General features: G+C 42.5%; 1 protein-coding gene across 14 annotated transcripts in view; it reads left to right on the top strand.

Moving 5' to 3' along the window:
- The window catches only part of eya1 (EYA transcriptional coactivator and phosphatase 1), a 77,953-nt gene that overhangs the window by 10,440 nt on the left and 48,166 nt on the right, over nucleotides 1–19,347 (top strand). For 4 of the 14 annotated variants that reach the window (XM_034169948.1, XM_034169995.1, XM_034169956.1 and 1 more), the window contains 6 exons: nucleotides 1,814–1,880; nucleotides 2,237–2,382; nucleotides 3,011–3,148; nucleotides 7,519–7,601; nucleotides 8,181–8,367; nucleotides 18,946–19,088. In XM_034169948.1, the coding sequence (XP_034025839.1) occupies nucleotides 1,814–1,880; nucleotides 2,237–2,382; nucleotides 3,011–3,148; nucleotides 7,519–7,601; nucleotides 8,181–8,367; nucleotides 18,946–19,088 (764 nt within the window). The remainder of the gene's footprint in view (nucleotides 1–1,813; nucleotides 1,881–2,236; nucleotides 2,383–3,010; nucleotides 3,149–7,518; nucleotides 7,602–8,180; nucleotides 8,368–18,945; nucleotides 19,089–19,347) is intronic. The other 10 variants (XM_034169989.1, XM_034170024.1, XM_034169966.1 and 7 more) reach the window with 7 other exon arrangements.

Raw genomic sequence — 19,347 nt, 5'->3', positions numbered from 1 at the left:
GAGCGTGGAGAACAAATGTGGCTGTTGCTTATAGGACTTTTTTTGTTTTGATTTCTCATTCACTTTCATCTGCAACAGATTGTTTCTGTTGATAATTCATCTTCAGCCTCTACTCCTTAAGATGTTTATTCTGTCAAACATCAGAACCTGTTTTTTTTTTTTAAATACAGTCTTAATTTCCAAGATATCCATATTGGTGTCCAATAATGATATTTATTTCAATAATATATTTAAGCCACAATAAGAAAACAAATGCAAAGAAAAACATCACATTTTTATGCTAAAAATATGAAAATAGTTATGGGGGTTTTTTTTTCTTCTTTTTTTTTTTAAACCAAAAATGGTTTCAAATGTGATATTCAATGTCAAAGTTGTAAAAGAAATCTGTCTATGAGCTACATTCAATTTTAAAAATACTCTGCCATTGTCTTTCAATCCATTATTTCTTTTGACTTATTGATTGATATAATTGAACTCCAATCGATATTATTGTTCAAAGTTTTTTGTTCATTCTCCTGACTTGCTGGCTGTAGAACATGTAATTTACTTGTATTTATTAAATGGGTAAGTGTAGTACTTATCCATTATTTTGAGTTTGATTCATCTGCGTGGTCTCAGTCCAGCCAGCTGTAAATGGGTCTCAGCCTTGGCTGGGAAGTAACCTGTAGACTCTGATCCACTTCAAGCAACGGAATCCGGAGATACGCACTGGCACCACTGGGCCTTGGGAGTCTATATAGGACTTACTTTAAAATAATCATGTTTTCAAGTTCTGTTTTCATATTGAGATAAAATTGCATAATGCATAATTTATGCTCAAATTGTGCTTTAATTTATTTACATAATATTATAAAAATAAACAGATAAATAACTGTAATTTAACCAGGAGTAACTAAACGTTTAGTCCTCATGAAGATGTCTTGTGTTAAATGTAAAATGTTATGTATTTTGTACATGAGTTTATTATTTTAGTCATAATATTAGTTGGAGACTAATACTACACTTACCACCACATTTATTTTACCAATTTTGCAAATATACATTTTAGAATTTATTTGTTAATTTTATTTTGTTATTTATTTTCAATTTATGGATTAAACAAGATGCATTAAATTAAAACCTACAGTAACATCTCTTAAAATCAAAACATCTACAGTCTTTTAGTTGGCAGAATTTACTTGGTGGCACTTCATAATGGTCATTTGTTTATGTTTCATTTATTTTACTTGGTTGCTATACTATTGTATTAATTTATTTTGATTTATTTTCCACACTGAGCACTGGTGCCTGAAAAAGGCTTTTTTAGGCATTGTATAACTCTCATGACAGATTCAAAAAACGTCTGTATTTCTGTGAGTTATTTGTGGGCAAACTTTCACAAGTTACAAGCGGTGTGGAACCACATCGTCTCATGCTTAATGAAGGAGTAATTATGCAGTAGCCCTCATTACCTGCAATCAGTGATGTCACTTCCAATGTGGTTGTAGCTTTAAATGCCCCGGGCAAATGAAAGCCACAGGCCCAGACTGATTCCGACCATCCTGTGTGTGTTTACACCAGCAGTCACCATAGCAGCAAAGACGTATCTCACAGATACATGGGTAGGCAGAAAAATCTGCCATTCTTACCTGATTATTTTACTTCATTATTGCTGTCCAGTATTCAACCTTTTGGAAGGTGACTGAAATAAATGCAGTGTAATTACACTTTCCTTAGAATCCAGAATTTCTGTTGGCAAAAGATAATATTTACCTTATTTCCTAATGTTTAAATATGTGCTTGCCTCTCTCTCTCTTTTTTTAACTCTCTTCAGCTATTGGAAGCAGTGGCTTCAGCCCAAGACAAACTCACCAGTTCTCTCCACAGATTTACCCGTCCAAGTAAGGCTTCTTTTATTTTTCTTTAAAAAAAAATAAGCAGCATCCAGCTTCGTTCGGAACTTTAATCAGATCCTTCTGCTATAGATCACGGCTTTTCAGTTGGCTTTGTCTGCCTGTATGCCTGCAATTTATGCACCAAAAAAACTGTCGTAATTATTAACATCCAGACTTTGCTTTTTCCATTTGTTGCTCTTTTGTGCACATGGTATATGCAATTCAGTATTTAAGATTAAGTAGCAACGATGGCAAGTCAATTGTCAACACAGTTTGTGTTGTGGATTTGTGGGTTAAACACAGCCTTCGTTCTTCCTGCCTTCTTTTCTCATTTTTGTCTTTTGTTTCTTTTTCCCAAATAGCAGAACATATCCGCATATTCTTCCTACTCCTTCATCCCAAAATATGGCTGCGTATGGGCAGACGCAGTACACCACAGGAATGCAGCAGGCCGCAGCTTATGCTAGCTACCCCCAGCCCGGTCAGCCCTACGGCATCCCAGCCTATGGTAAGCGCTCCATAACATCAATCATAGCCTCCTCTCGTCTTTCTACAATGTATCAGGTAATGTTATCAGTGTAAGATTCTCTTTGCACTGTATACATGAAGAGAAAGTGCTGGTAGCGAACATCGTTTCCCCCTCGTAAGAGAAGACAAGAGACGCTGAGTTGATGTTTAGTGCCTGCATCGTCTCCTTCACTACAGTGAAGTAGAATTTGCTTGCTGTTGAGAAAGATGTGATAAAAATCTGAAAACAAAAGCTGCAAAAACAGGTTTCTTCTGGCAGTGCAGGAGAAAGCATAGAGTTAACTGTAGGCTTTATTTGTCCAAAGTCTTTGGAGTGTTTGACCCCCCCCAAAAGACATTTTGGTATGTGGAGGATTTTTACATTGTTTATTTGAGTGGGTTTGTGCAGGCTGTCATAGAAACTACATTGTGACAGCAGCCAGTTTAATTAACAAATTCAATTAAGGGTTACTAGCAAAGACGTTTTACTTGTGAAACCTCTTACAGATGACATAATGGTATCAGACAGACAGATGTGAGCCTGTGTGTCTCTTTGCACTCTGATATAAGCTTTGTGTTGACTTTGTTGGTTGTGCATCAAACCGATGTGCTGTCACTAACTGATTTAGGTCCATTGTGGACAGGCATAAAGACGGAAGGGGGTCTGAGCCAGTCCCAGTCTCCAGGGCAAACAGGCTTCCTAAGCTACAGCTCCGGCTTTACGACACCACAGACGGGACAGGCTCCCTACAGCTACCAGATGCAAGGTGAGGACGTCTTCAATGAATCCTTTGCTCTCTGTAACTCTGCGTGTCTTCACTGTGCAGAAATACAGCTCAAGATACTATCAGACTAATGGGGAGTGACTCATAACTTGAAAGGGGGACAAAAGTGCAAAGTGGATTATTCATCTCCTGATCTGAAAATACTTAGCAGACACTTGCCCTCTCTGTATCGATCACTGTCGCTCATCGCTTGTGTTTTCGTTGTTTCTCTGTTGGATTCTAGCATTTCTGCCACGTGTTCCTGTTTAAAAATATAAGAGAAATGGGTCCAACTCTGATATAAGTGCATGCAGAGAGAGCCTGATTTACCACAGAGCCCTCACCATCACCCCTGAAGATGGCTGCACATCCTGGCGGTTGTTATATGTGGCCAGAGTGACCGCCTCTCTCTCCTCTTTACAAGAATCAACACAGATGGAAAAATGACAGGCACTTAGGAGGCACCGGCCGTGTCGCTCCCTGCTCACCGGCTTTTGTTTTTCCTCTCCCTGTGATCGTATTTGTATTTGTTTTAAGAGCTGAGACCGCAGAGATTTATAACACTGAAACCGATAAAAATGAGTTGTTGAACTTCTCTGTGACCCCCACCACAACCACCACTGCCGTCGCCCTGACTCACTCAAAACGAATGTAAATCAGGTCTGCTAACATGTAGTGTTATTTGTACTTTTTCTCAGTTCAAAAAGCCGCTGTTCCTCAGCACCTGCAGTGGGAAAGGAGACCATTGCTCATGTAGGGACCCCCACTACATAATATTGAAAATGGAAATATCTCCACATGTTGCTGAAAAGCTTCCAGAGCACCTCACAATAAATAATGCCAGCTCAGCGGCAGATGTGGCACACGGAAGCCTCTTTTCCATGGCTCTTAACCAAATACATTCAGCCACAGCCGGCGTTTCACAGCCTTCTGCAGCAGGCGGGCAACTTGATATTAAACAAAAGAGAGAAAAGCAAAGAGAGCGAGCGGGAGAGAGAGGAAGAAAAGGATCAAGAGACGAAGCATGTGAGGCAGAATGCGCAAGCTGCTATCCTGCCCTCAGTGGTTTAACTCACGATGACAGCATTATGTGCCCATTCATCTTCTCAGTATTATGCTGTTACTCAGTCAGTCAGTCTATCTCTCTCTCTCTCTCTCTCTTTCTCTCTCTCTCTCTCTCTCTCTCTCTCTCTCTCTCTCTCTCTCTCTCTCTCTTTCTTTCTCTCTCTCTCTCTTTTTCTCTCTTTCTCTCTCTCTCTCTCTCCTCTCTCTCTCTCTCTCTCTCTCTTGTTCCCTCTAACTCTCCTGCTCTCGGTGACTATCAGACAGCCTGCGGAGCTTTGAGTGTCTTAGTAATTGACAGCAAAGTCAGGTGACAGATTGACCATTGCTGTGGCGTTGGGATCTCTAACTGTGGCTCTGGCCCTCAGCCATGCCATCATCATTACTCTTTCTGGCCTATTGATCTGCATGGCAGAGGTGCCTCAGGCCCAAGTGTCTGATCCCCCTCCTCTCGCCTGTGCCCCAGCCTGTAGCCAGCTGTCAAGGCAGAGGATGATTAGATTAATGTTTTTACTGCTGCTTTTCACGACCGATGTCATGGAGCTTTGTTGTCATGATGCCACATCATAAGGTGAACAAAAGTGTTTTTTATTCGACTTCAGTTCTGCTCAGTTACTCTTAGACTGACAGATTAACTCTCCTTAAACAGCTCAGGTGCGCAAAGGAGGTCGTGCTGGTGGAGGGAATGAGCAGATGCCAGTTAGGTGAATAATTGGATTCCGGCATTCTGTCCCAGTGGCACTGTGAGCTGAAGATGGTGAACTCTTGGTTGGCTTTTCTTTCTTTTTCTTTTTCTTTTTTTTCACCCCCCCGAACATACACCCCATCTGGACTTGATAGTCTATTCCCAAGTGGGACGTACAAACTTCTGCTACAAATATTGTGCACTGATGATAGACGTAGCCCGTGGCAAGGGGACTGATCAAGCAAAGCAAATGGACTTCCAATTGTGGAGCCAGAAGGCAGGAGGGAAGAAGAACAAGAGGGAGGGATGATGTCTGGTCTTGAGCGAGTGAACTAACTGGAGCAGGACAGGGGGATGGAGAGAAAACATGCCCTCAGGGGAACCACAAGGCCCCCTTTTTCTTCCCTTAATATAACCACCACTCCCGACAGCACGGGCCCATTCTCACTGGGCTAGCAGGGGTCCCTTTGGCTTTTATGTGGCTGCTTGCTCTGCACAGATTAACCCTCAAAACATGCCAGTAAGAGTTTTTATGACTGTTTGAACTGAGCGATGGGATAATTCGTTGTCTTCCCGCCTTCCTGCTTCTCGTCTGTGTCATATTCATCTCCTGGACTTTCACTTGATGCTGAACTTTCCTTGGGGGAAGAAAAGTTTTAAGATCTCAGCTGCATGCTTTTAAGTGTCAGACAAAACAACAACAGAGAGACAAGTTAATGGAAATAAATGATCTAGGCTCATTTGAAGAACAATTTAATCTGCTGTGTAATTGCTGGAAACAACTGCACAAATAACTGCCGCTTGCAGGAGCACCACAGGTATTTATTTCTCTTTCTAAGCCATCGTGCCGACTTCTTAGCTAACTGATGAGGCTAAACACGGCGCCCCGTTTTCTTTCTCTCTCTTTGCTTTCTTGCCCCCTCCTCCCCGATTTCTCCCTCCATTACGAAAGCTGCTTCACCTTTGTCACGGTGTGGGAGGGCCCTCCTGATGGGGCCAATGTCCAAAGGATGAAAGGATCTCCCTCTGTTTGTCTCTGCGAACAGAGGTGTAATTACGCCCCCCATTTAGGAACAGTAAATTTATCTGCCCCTGTCGTTTTCACTGAAGCTGCGGGACATTTTTCAGCTATGGGAGGATCACTGCTGTGATGAGTGTGAAGTGCAGTGAAGAAGCTGTTTGAAGAATGCAGTAGTAGGACTCATTAATGTCCCCTGTGGATATATGGTGAAGTGATCAGTCTTTGTAAAGTGAAAGATCAGTAATGAAGCTCAGGCATCAGATTTGTTGAACTTGTAAGAACTGTTATGACATTTTTTTTTTTTTTAATAGGGTTTAGTGTGTAATAGGTTCCACCTCTCCCACAACCCAGGAAAAGCAGGTGAAAATAAACGGATGGAGTTCATTGATTTCTGTGATCTCCGTTCACTGTCAAATGACCTGACCAGCTGCAAAAACTCACTCGGTCTCTGAGGTTTATCACTATCTCTGTCTGTTTTGTTTTTTTTAAATGCCATGGTAACACATCCATTTGGGACAAAGTATTCCATTCAAGTCTATTAAAACTTGTATCTTGCACGTAAATTGATCCCTAAAATTAAAATCATGCAATAAGTGGTTATTTGAGTATGCATGGATAGATGGGCAGGCATGTTTTTGTTTGTTTGTTTTTTTGGGGGGGGGGTGAGGGGGCGGGTTGCTTATTATTATTATTATTATTATTATTATTATTATAGGTTTGGTGTAGTCAAGTATTATTGAATGACCTAAAGAATTGTCAAAAATAACGTGTTCATTTTGATTTACTATTTTTGATGAGACCTGCATAGGTCTCCAGTTGTTCTCTGCTTGTATCTGGGTGTGTACGTGCCAGTCTGTGATCCCCTCTGAGCTGCTGGTCATAGTGTTTTCTGGCCTGACATGACACGCAAAGAGGAGTCATGCCCCTGGAGCGGCGCTGCTGCCCCTCCCCTCTGTATAACTCATGTATTATTAAGCTATTAGACATTATCAACGCCTTCGAATGATTTAATTACCTATGAGGAGCATCTTTGGAGCAACTGAAAAGATTACCGGACATATTCGTTGGGCCAGGATGTCAGCAGGATCTCATTCTCACCTCAGCCCTCCTCTTCTATCCACTGGTGTTTCACTACACTACACTACCCCCCCCCCCACACACACACACACACACACACAAACACCCTTATGCTCCATCTTTCGGCATCTACCTTTTTCCCGCTTCTTCCCCTTCTGTGGCTCAAGCACAACAGTCTCTTGTATTCTTCACATTGGGCGGGATCGGCCAGCTTTAGAAACAGGTTCTGTCCCTCCCTCACCTTTTTCTGCTCCCCACTACCCCTCTGTCATTCATCACATCAGATCCAATCACTGATAAGGAAGGAAGAAGAGAAAGATAAGGCGACCGTTGGAAGCGCTCCCTCAGGCCTCCCTCTGTTCACCACCTCACATGCTAGTTTCACGAAAGACCAGCCTTTATCCCCATCTGACCACAGTCCCATTTCATTTGTCACTGCACTGCTCGATGGTACTAAAGATATAATTATGCATTTTGATAAACTATGATGCAACATTTGTGCATAACAGTCATATATTTCCACTATAGGTGGAACTTTCACAACGACATCGGGACTGTATGCAGGAAACAACTCCTTGACCAATTCTACTGGCTTCAACAGCACACAACAGGTAGCTCTGTGCTTATTGTTCTTTTCCTTTAACGTGTTGTCACTACATAACTATCCCTTGATATTTCAGATGTCTGCCCAATGTGGAAATCTTTATGAAACATTCATACGCAATATGTTACATTTCATCCATGACACATTCAAACATAAATCACTCAGGATGTCAGAAGCTCTTTATTCTAGATTATTTTCTGTACCTACTCCAACACATATGTACTACACTATGGAGGAAAGGAAGAAGAAATAGAGAAAAAAATGCAAGACAGATCATTGTCCAGATGTAGGACATAACAGGCATGTGTTTGCATTTATGTTTTGGAATCTGCACTGTAAAGTAGCAACATTGGTGTGTGGCATATCTCACGTTACTCTGCCCAGCTGCCTACTCCCCTGCAAGTTTGCCATCTTTTTGTCTCCACCTTCTTGTTCCAAATCAGCGCTTGTCTTTCTATTTTTTCTTTGTGTCTGTTTTTGTTGAATCTTTAACAAACTATGTCCTGCATTTTTCTGATGTTTCTACCTACATAAACCTCCTCTGATCCTCTGAGTATGCTGCCTGACTTTGTGTCTTTCTCCACAGGACTACCCCAGTTATCCAGCATTTGGCCAGGGCCAGTATGCGCAGTATTACAACAGCTCACCCTACACCTCACCCTACATGACTGGTAATAACACCAGCCCCAGCACACCCTCCACCACCACGACCTACACCCTGCAGGAGCCTCCTGCTGGCATCACCAGCCAGGCCCTTGCCGATAACCCTGCAGGTAGCAATCACACCAAATTTAGAGAAACTGTTAGTGACTCAGGTTACTTCTTAAAATCAACAAGTGATGCAACATCTCTGTACCACAAAGAATTTGGGTCTGTCATACATACAGTGAAATTAAGAGTTCAGTTGGGGACTGTCATAGCCTACGTAGCCGAAGTTTGAAATGAGTCCCTTCAGGCCTCAAATTTGATTATCGTAGGATAGTGTGTACTTTAACAGACATTTGGGATATTGAGGATGTTTAAAATTATTTAAGTACAGTAGATATAAACAGATTTTGCAAATTATGACCCCTTTAAACATATTCACGTGGGATGTCTATCTCCCTTATAAAGCAATCTGATACGTATCTAGATACATGTGCTATCATGCAATTCAGGAACGATACTTTTTATTATGGAACGATTCAGTTCAATCCGATGTGATTCCTTGTTTAATGTAGACATTAATTCACTACCGTGTCCCTCGGGCCACCCTGTGAGGGGTGCTCCGAGAGTACGGGGTCCAGGATCCTTTGCTAAGGGCTATCCGGTCCCTGTCCGACTGCAGCAGGAGCTTGGTTTGCATCGCCGGTAGTAAGTCAAGCCTGTTTCCAGTGCGCGTTGGCCTCCGCCAGGGCTGCCCTTTGTCACCGGTTCTGTTCATTACCTTTATGGACAGAATTCCTATGCTCAGCCAGGGTGTAGAGGGGGTCCGGTTTGGGAACCACAGAATCTCATCTCTGCTGTTTGCGGACAATGTGGTTCTGTTGGCTTCGTCAAATCAGGACCTTCAGCGTGCACTGGGGTGGTTTGCAGCTGAATGTGAAGCGCCCGGAATGAAAATCAGTACCTCCAAATCCGAGGCCATGGTTCTCGACCGGAAAAAGGTGCCTTGCCCTCTTCAGGTCAGTGGAGTGTCCTTGCCTCAAGTGGAGGAGTTTAAGTATCTCAGGGTCTTGTTTACGAGCGAGGGACGGATAGAGCATGAGATCGACAGACGGATCAGTGCAGTGTCTGCAGTGATGCGGTCGCTGTATCGGACCGTTGTGGTGAAGAGAGAGCTGAGCAAGGGGGCAAAGCTCTCAATTTACAGATCGATCTACAACCCCTGGCAAAAATTATGGAATCACCGGCCTCGGAGGATGTTCATTCAGTTGTTTAGTTTTGTAGAAAAAAAGCAGATCACAGACATGACACAAAACTAAAGTCATTTCAAATGGCAACTTTCTGGCTTTAAGAAACACTATAAGAAATCAGGAAAAATAATTGTGGCATTCAGTAACGGTTACTTTTTTAGACCAAGCAGAGGGAAACAAATTGTGGAATCACCCTGTAAATTTTTATCCCCAAAACTAACACCTGCATCAAATCAGATCTGCTCATTAGTCTGCATCTAAAAAGGAGTGATCACACCTTGGAGAGCTGTTGCACCAAGTGGACTGACATGAATCATGGCTCCAACACGAGAGATGTCAATTGAAACAAAGGAGAGGATTATCAAACTCTTAAAAGAGGGTAAATCATCACGCAATGTTGCAAAAGATGTTGGGTGTTCACAGTCAGCTGTGTCGAAACTCTGGACCAAATACAAACAACATGGGAAGGTTGTTAAAGGCAAACATACTGGTAGACCAAGGAAGACATCAAAGCGTCAAGACAGAAAACTTAAAGCAGTATGTCTCAAAAATCGAAAATGCACAACAAAACAAATGAGGAACGAATGGGAGGAAACTGGAGTCAATGTCTGTGACCGAACTGTAAGAAACCGCCTAAAGGAAATGGAATTTACATACAGAAAAGCTAAACGAAAGCCATCATTAACACCTAAACAGAAAAAAACAAGGTTACAATGGGCTAAGAAAAAGCAGTCGTGGACTTTGGATGACTCATATTCAGTGATGAATCTCCAGTCTGCATTGGGCAAGGTGATGATGCTGGAACTTTTGTTTAGTGCCGTTCCAATGAGATTTATAAAGATGACTGCCTGAAGAGAACATGTAAATTTCCACAGTCATTGATGATATGGGGCTGCATGTCAGGTAAAGGCACTGGGGAGATGGCTGTCATTACATTATCAATAAATGCACAAGTTTACATTGATATTTTGGACACTTTTCTTATCCCATCAATTGAAAGGATGTTTGGGGATGATGAAATCATTTTTCAAGATGATAATGCATCTTGCCATAGAGCAAAAACTGTGAAAACATTCCTTGCAAAAAGACACATAGGGTCAATGTCATGGCAAATAGTCCGGATCTTAATCCAATTGAAAATCTTTGGTGGAAGTTGAAGAAAATGGTCCATGACAAGGCTCCGACCTGCAAAGCCGATCTGGCAACAGCAATCAGAGAAAGTTGGAGCCAGATTGATGAAGAGTACTGTTTGTCACTCAATAAGTCCATGCCTCAGAGACTGCAAGCTGTTATAAAAGCCAGAGGTGGTGCAACAAAATACTAGTGATGTCTTGGAGCTTTCTTTTGTTTTTCATGATTCCATAATTTTTTCCTCAGAATTGAGTGATTCCATATTTTTTTCCCTCTGCTTGGTCTAAAAAAGTAACCGTTACTGACTGCCACAATTTTTTTTTCCTGATTTCTTATAGTGTTTCTTAAAGCCAGAAAGTTGCCATTTGAAATGACTTTCTTAAAGCCAGAAAGTTGCCATTTGAAATGACTTTAGTTTTGTGTCATGTCTGTGATCTGCTTTTTTTCTACAAAATTAAACAACTGAATGAACATCCTTCGAGGCCGGTGATTCCATAATTTTTGCCAGGGGTTGTATGTTCTTACCCTCAGCCATGGTCATGAGATTTGGCTCATGACTGAAAGAACGAGATCGCGAGTACAAGTGGCCGAGATGAGTTTCCTCCGCAGGGTGGCTGGGTGCTCCCTTAGGCTGCGTTTACACATAACGATGACAAGTCACGAATGCCACGAAGTACACATTCTTGGCCGCTGATCACGAATGTGATTATTCAGGGCAGAGGCGTCAGGTGTCCTCAGGAACTGCTGCAACCTGTTACCACACGTTACGATTAATGGCACGTGTTGCTGGAGAATTATCAGGAACCATTACACACGGTCAAGAATAGTGTTCCACGTTGTTACGCGCTATTCCGCACTATTGCGCGTAACAGCGCATCGTTAAGTTCTGTCACGTTGTGAACGAGGTGAATTGTCTCCACACACACCCCCATATTCATCCAGCCGAATTCAGATCGCTCCAGTTTTTCAGAAGAACTTTGTGACTGCATGCGTAGTTGTGCTCTGTGCCATGGAGTGGCGCAGAGAGGAGGAGGAGGACAGCGCCAGATGTGTGGCTTCATGTGGCTCTCGTCTGGCGCATTTTCCCAAACATCAGGCACATGCAGCAGGTGGAACACCTGCAGGAGTGCGCTGAAGAGCACTGAAATTTGACTTTTAGCTGACTTGGTGTCAGCAATCAAACTGAACGTTGTGCAGCAGGGTTTAATTGTGCGCACGCTACTTCCTCCGCCGGACTGGAGGAGGTGCAGAGATGTCGCCAGCACGTGAGTCTCCTCTCTCTCCTCTGGTTGCTCAGACTCGTTCTCCCGCTCATCAAATACAACAGCTAATTGTGTGCATGTGACAGAAAACTGATTCGTCGTGGCGCGCAGTGAAATGTGACGTCGCGTTACAAGTCGTGTCAAAACTTGACAGTTTCCGTGTCACTTCGTAATAACGCGTGACAGTTTGGGCTCCAAGAACCATCACAGGAACCACTACGAACGTTGTCACGTTCTATTAAGGATCAATACTCATCAAGACGGATCAATACGCTCAGTTGCTGTTGTGTTTCTCACATCACTCCTGATGTGAGAAACACTCTGTATCTTGCCTCTACTGGTGGTTGGCTCTCACTGCGGTATTGTATCACTTCCTGTTCCGGAGCACTGCGGTGTTTTGCTGTATCTGTTAGCTGTTTAATCTGTGCAGTTAGATTGATCTAGTTATCTAGATTACGATTTGTTTCCCAGTGTAATCTTTACGTGCCTTAACTAAAGCACTCCTTCTGCTGAATCACCTCTAAATTATTTACACATTATTCACTTTGCGTGTTTTTAGGAATCCACTAGCTTAGCGTAGCTACTAGCTCTTAGCCGATTTAGCATGGCGGCTTCTCCTGTCTCTCCCGCACTTTTCTGCTCTGGGTGTGAAATGTTTAGTTATTCCTCGGCCTCCTTTAGCAGTAACGGTACTTGTAATAAGTGTAGCTTATTCGTAGCTTTGGAGGCCAGGCTGGGCGAATTGGAGACTGGGCTCCGCACCGTGGAAAATTCTACAGCTAGCCAGGCCCCTGTAGTCGGTGCGGACCAAGGTAGCTTAGCCGCCGTTAGTTACCCCCTGGCAGATCCCGAGCAGCCGGGAAAGCAGGCCGACTGGGTGACTGTGAGGAGGAAGCGTAGCCCTAAACAGAAGCCCCGTGTACACCACCAACCCGTTCACATTTCTAACCGTTTTTCCCCACTCGGCGACACACCCGCCGAGGATCAAACTCTGGTTATTGGCGACTCTGTTTTGCGAAATGTGAAGTTAGCGACACCAGCAACCATAGTCAATTGTTTTCCGGGGGCCAGAGCAGGCGACATTGAAGGAAATTTGAAACTGCTGGCTAAGGCTAAGCGTAAATTTGGTAAGATTGTAATTCACATCGGCAGTAATGACACCCGGTTACGCCAATCGGAGGTCACTAAAATTAACATTAAATCGGTGTGTAACTTTGCAAAAACAATGTCGGACTCTGTATTTTTCTCTGGGCCCCTCCCCAATCGGACCGGGAGTGACATGTTTAGCCGCATGTTCTCCTTGAATTGCTGGCTGTCTGAGTGGTGTCCAAAAAATGAGGTGGGCTTCATAGATAATTGGCAAAGCTTCTGGGGAAAACCTGTTCTTGTTAGGAGAGACGGCATCCATCCCACTTTGGATGGAGCAGCTCTCATTTCTAGAAATCTGGCCAATTTTCTTAAATCCTCCAAACCGTGACTATCCAGGGTTGGGACCAGGAAGCAGAGTTGTAGTCTTACACACCTCTCTGCAGCTTCTCTCCCCCTGCCATCCCCTCATTACCCCATCCCCGTAGAGACGGTGCCTGCTCCCAGACTACCAATAACCAGCAAAAATCTATTTAAGCATAAAAATTCAAAAAGAAAAAATAATATAGCACCTTCAACTGCACCACAGACTAAAACAGTTAAATGTGGTCTATTAAACATTAGGTCTCTCTCTTCTAAGTCCCTGTTGGTAAATGATATAATAATTGATCAACATATTGATTTATTCTGCCTTACAGAAACCTGGTTACAGCAGGATGAATATGTTAGTTTAAATGAGTCAACACCCCCGAGTCACACTAACTGTCAGAATGCTCGTAGCACGGGCCGGGGCGGAGGATTAGCAGCAATCTTCCATTCCAGCTTATTAATTAATCAAAAACCCAGACAGAGCTTTAATTCATTTGAAAGCTTGACTCTTAGTCTTGTCCATCCAAATTGGAAGTCCCAAAAACCAGTTTTATTTGTTATTATCTATCGTCCACCTGGTCGTTACTGTGAGTTTCTCTGTGAATTTTCAGACCTTTTGTCTGACTTAGTGCTTAGCTCAGATAAGATAATTATAGTGGGCGATTTTAACATCCACACAGATGCTGAGAATGACAGCCTCAACACTGCATTTAATCTATTATTAGATTAAATGCTGGCTTTGCTCAAAAAGTAAATGAGTCCACCCACCACTTTAATCATATCTTAGATCTTGTTCTGACTTATGGTATGGAAATAGAAGACTTAACAGTATTCCCTGAAAACTCCCTTCTGTCTGATCATTTCTTAATAACATTTACATTTACTCTGATGGACTACCCAGCAGTGGGGAATAAGTTTCATTACACTAGAAGTCTTTCAGAAAGCGCTGTAACTAGGTTTAAGGATATGATTCCTTCTTTATGTTCTCTAATGCCATATACCAACACAGTGCAGAGTAGCTACCTAAACTCTGTAAGTGAGATAGAGTATCTCGTCAATAGTTTTACATCCTCATTGAAGACAACTTTGGATGCTGTAGCTCCTCTAAAAAAGAGAGCTTTAAATCAGAAGTGCCTGACTCCGTGGTATAACTCACAAACTCGTAGCATAAAGCAGATAACCCGTAAGTTGGAGAGGAAATGGCGTCTCACTAATTTAGAAGATCTTCACTTAGCCTGGAAAAAGAGTCTGTTGCTCTATAAAAAAGCCCTCCGTAAAGCTAGGACATCTTTCTACTCATCACTAATTGAAGAAAATAAGAACAACCCCAGGTTTCTTTTCAGCACTGTAGCCAGGCTGACAGAGTCAGAGCTCTATTGAGCTGAGTATTCCATTAACTTTAACTAGTAATGACTTCATGACTTTCTTTGCTAACAAAATTTTAACTATTAGAGAAAAAATTACTCATAACCATCCCAAAGACGTATCGTTATCTTTGGCTGCTTTCAGTGATGCCGGTATTTGGTTAGACTTTTTCTCTCCGATTGTTCTGTCTGAGTTATTTTCATTAGTTACTTCATCCAAACCATCAACATGTTTATTAGACCCCATTCCTACCAGGCTGCTCAAGGAAGCCCTACCATTATTTAATGCTTCGATCTTAAATATGATCAATCTATCTTTGTTAGTTGGCTATGTACCACAGGCTTTTAAGGTGGCAGTAATTAAACCATTACTTAAAAAGCCATCACTTGACCCAGCTATCTTAGCTAATTATAGGCCAATCTCCAACCTTCCTTTTCTCTCAAAAATTCTTGAAAGGGTAGTTGTAAAACAGCTAACTGATCATCTGCAGAGGAATGGTCTATTTGAAGAGTTTCAGTCAGGTTTTAGAATTCATCATAGTACAGAAACAGCATTAGTGAAGGTTACAAATGATCTTCTTATGGCCTCGGACAGTGGACTCATCTCTGTGCTTGTTCTGTTAGACCTCAGTGCTGCTTTTGATACTGTTGACCATAAAATTTTATTACAGAGATTAGAGCATGCCATAGGTATTAAAGGCACTGCGCTGCGGTGGTTTGAATCATATTTGTCTAATAGATTACAATTTGTTCATGTAAATGGGGAATCTTCTTCACAGACTAAAGTTAATTATGGAGTTCCACAAGGTTCTGTGCTAGGACCAATTTTATTCACTTTATACATGCTTCCCTTAGGCAGTATTATTAGACGGTATTGCTTAAATTTTCATTGTTACGCAGATGATACCCAGCTTTATCTATCCATGAAGCCAGAGGACACACACCAATTAGCTAAACTGCAGGATTGTCTTACAGACATAAAGACATGGATGACCTCTAATTTCCTGCTTTTAAACTCAGATAAAACTGAAGTTATTGTACTTGGCCCCACAAATCTTAGAAACATGGTGTCTAACCAGATCCTTACTCTGGATGGCATTACCCTGACCTCTAGTAATACTGTGAGAAATCTTGGAGTCATTTTTGATCAGGATATGTCATTCAATGCGCATATTAAACAAATATGTAGGACTGCTTTTTTGCATTTATGCAATATCTCTAAAATCAGAAAGGTCTTGTCTCAGAGTGATGCTGAAAAACTAATTCATGCATTTATCTCCTCTAGGCTGGACTATTGTAATTCATTATTATCAGGTTGTCCTAAAAGTTCCCTAAAAAGCCTTCAGTTAATTCAAAATGCTGCAGCTAGAGTACTGACGGGGACTAGAAGGAGAGAGCATATCTCACCCATATTGGCCTCTCTTCATTGGCTTCCTGTTAATTCTAGAATAGAATTTAAAATTCTTCTTCTTACTTATAAGGTTTTGAATAATCAGGTCCCATCTTATCTTATCTTAGGTTCTGCTGGAGGTTTCTTCCTGTTAAAAGGGAGTTTTTCCTTCCCACTGTAGCCAAGTGCTTGCTCACAGGGGGTCGTTTTGACCGTTGGGGTTTTACATAATTATTGTATGGCCTTGCCTTACAATATAAAGCGCCTTGGGGCAACTGTTTGTTGTGATTTGGCGCTATATAAAAAAATTGATTGATTGATTGATTGATTGAGTTGCGACCTCCACGACGTGAGACGAAATGAGGGTGATGTGTGACATTTGTGGAAGATTTTTTTGACAGCCAAAGACATTCTCCACGAATATCAAGAATATCACGCACCAACATGTACTATTAAGAAACCTATTCAGATGCGTTAAGTCACATTAAGAATGTCAGGAATGTGTCACGAATGACAGAAAAATGACATTCGTAACGCGTCTTGCTTATGTGTAAACGCACCTTTAGAGATAGGGTGAGGAGCTCGGAATCGAGCCGCTGCTCCTCCACGTCGAAACGAGCCAGCTGAGGTGGCTCGGGCATCTTTTCCGGATGCCCCCTGGACACCTCGCTGGAGAGGTGTTCCGGGCACGTCCCATTGGGAGGAGGCCCCAGGGAAGACCCAGGACACGCTGGAGGGACTACATCTCTTGGATGGCTTGGGAACGCCTCGGGGTTCCCCCGGGGGAGCTGGGGGGAGGTGTGTGTGGATCGGGAGTTCTGTGCGGCTTTGCTTGAGCTGCTGCCCCCGCAACCCGACTCCGGATAAAGCAGAAGAAAATGGATGGATAGATGGATTAATTTACTCTGATAAAATTTGAATAATTCAAAAGATGCATTGTTTATTTGTGAATATATAATTCATTAAAAACCAGGGACACAGTTCAGGTTTTTACTGCTGAGCTGCAGCATATTTGTGCTACCTCTGCTCACCTTGTGTTCACCACTGGGGGCAGCATCACATATATTTACAGAAAGCACAGCACAGAAGAAGCCCAGAGGACTAAGCCAGCTTGTTAGCATAGCATAAATAGCGCAGTGTAACTTTCCCGTTCTGAACTATGTTACTGTTTGAACTGTGAACTGAACATAAAGTACAGATATATTAATGCATCATACCACCTACGACTACCAGACAAGTTGATTTTGTTTTTACCTCGCAAAGTTAACTTCCCTCTGAGCCTTGTCCTAACATTTGAACTTTTACGCAAATTTGAACACCCAGAAGTAGAAACATAACCAATTTATAATGTTAAAATCGTATCATTGACCACAACTCATGGTCAATCATTTGGACTTATCTAGGTATTTGGGTATTGACATATTCATATATTTCACTTTAAAATTGGGTGCCAGTTTGTATCATTAGTTGTTAAACACCTTATGTTCACACAAGGTGTTAGATTTAATGTTATTGCCTCACATGCGAGGTCTGTTAGAAAAGTATCGGACCTTTTTATTTTTTGCAAAAACCTGATGGATTTGAATCACGTGTGCTTGCATGAGCAAACCTTGAACCTTCGTGCGCATGCGTGAACTTTTTCACGCCTGTCGATTGCATAATTTTCTGGTAAGCAGCCTTTGTGTGAGGACATGTGCAGCGCGCTCGCTGGATTTTCATTTCAAGGAAAAAGACGGAACGACTGGAGCAGCGCCACATCAAATTTTGCCAGAAACTGGGCGACAGCCAGGTGGAAATCATTCGGATGATTCAGACGGCTTTCGGTGACTTTTCCGTCGTGTGACTATCCGAGAAATTGTGGAACAGGTGGGCATGTCACAGCATGTCCTGTGAGACTTCAACAGGAAGGCGCTTTTGCTCCGCTGTCAGAAGCAGCATGAATTTCACAGCCACTCTTTTCATGGCCAAATTTTCTGTCTTCTACAGTGGAATGTACCGAAAAAGGGCTGATGTCCACCTCTTCTGCAATTTCTCAGACAGTCACACGACGGTCCCGCATCACCACGGCATTCACTTTGGAAATGATCTGGTCATTTCAGCATGTTGATGGCCGACCGGAGCATGGCTCACTCTCCACCGTTGTGCGGACGTCTTTAAACTGGTTGTACCGCTCCTTAATCTGTGTGATGCCCACAGGATCGTCACCGAAAGCCGTCAGAATCATCCGAATGGTTTCCACCTGGTTGTCGCCCAGTTTCTGGCAAAATTTGATGCGCCGCTGCTCCAGTCGTTCCGTCTTTTTCCTTGAAATGAAAATCCACCGAGCGCACAGCACACGTCCCACACAAAGGCTGCTTACCAGGAAATGACGCAATCGACAGGTGTGAAAAAGTTCAAGCATGCGCACGAAGGTTCAAGGTTGGCTCATGCAAGCACACGTGATTCAAATCCATCAGGTTTTTGCAAAAAATAAAAAGGTCCTATACTTTTCTAACAGACCTCATATGTTGCATATGTGCTTGCTCTGGGGGCTTGGTAAGGTTAGATCTTACCCATGTGAAGTGACTTGGGACAACTTTGTTGTGATTTGGCGCTATATAGTAAATAAATTGAATTGATGTCTTTACTTTTTCTGATTGACAGGGTGTTTTCTTGTAGTAAGGTGTACAATACTATTTCAAATGCATTTGTTTTCTGTGATTTCTGTTGGTGTGCAGACTCACCAACTAATGTCACAGGAACCGTACCTGTCCCACAAGAAAACAAATGGTCCCTCACTGTCTTTGCTAAAAGCTGTAATCACTTTGATGCACACTTTTCGTATTCTTCTTCTTCATTATTTCCTTCCTTTCAGGAGAGTACAGTACCATCCACAGTCCATCAACCCCCATTAAAGATTCAGATTCGGATCGATTGCGCCGGGCCTCAGATGGAAAGTCACGTGGACGAGGAAGAAGGAACAACAACCCATCACCGCCGCCCGACTCCGACCTTGAGGTAGGGTGAGCTCGCTACCTTGGCGACAGACAGCCTCGCCCTGTCTGAGGCACATGCACACTAATCCACTTAATCTATGGCTGCCACACCACCTTTAACACTTGAAGATTTGATTCCTAAACTATAAATGCATTATTCATTCGTTGTGGAATATATGACATCACTAAGCACATACATAAAGTTCTCATGTGTACGTGATAAATAAATTAGCAGTAAGGCGTGTGATTGACAGTCTGTTAGAATCAAGTCATCAGTGGAC

Source organism: Thalassophryne amazonica, chromosome 1 (assembly GCF_902500255.1).
Source record: "Thalassophryne amazonica chromosome 1, fThaAma1.1, whole genome shotgun sequence".
Lineage (NCBI taxonomy): Eukaryota > Metazoa > Chordata > Actinopteri > Batrachoidiformes > Batrachoididae > Thalassophryne > Thalassophryne amazonica.
This window is presented reverse-complemented; position numbering and strand designations above follow the sequence as displayed.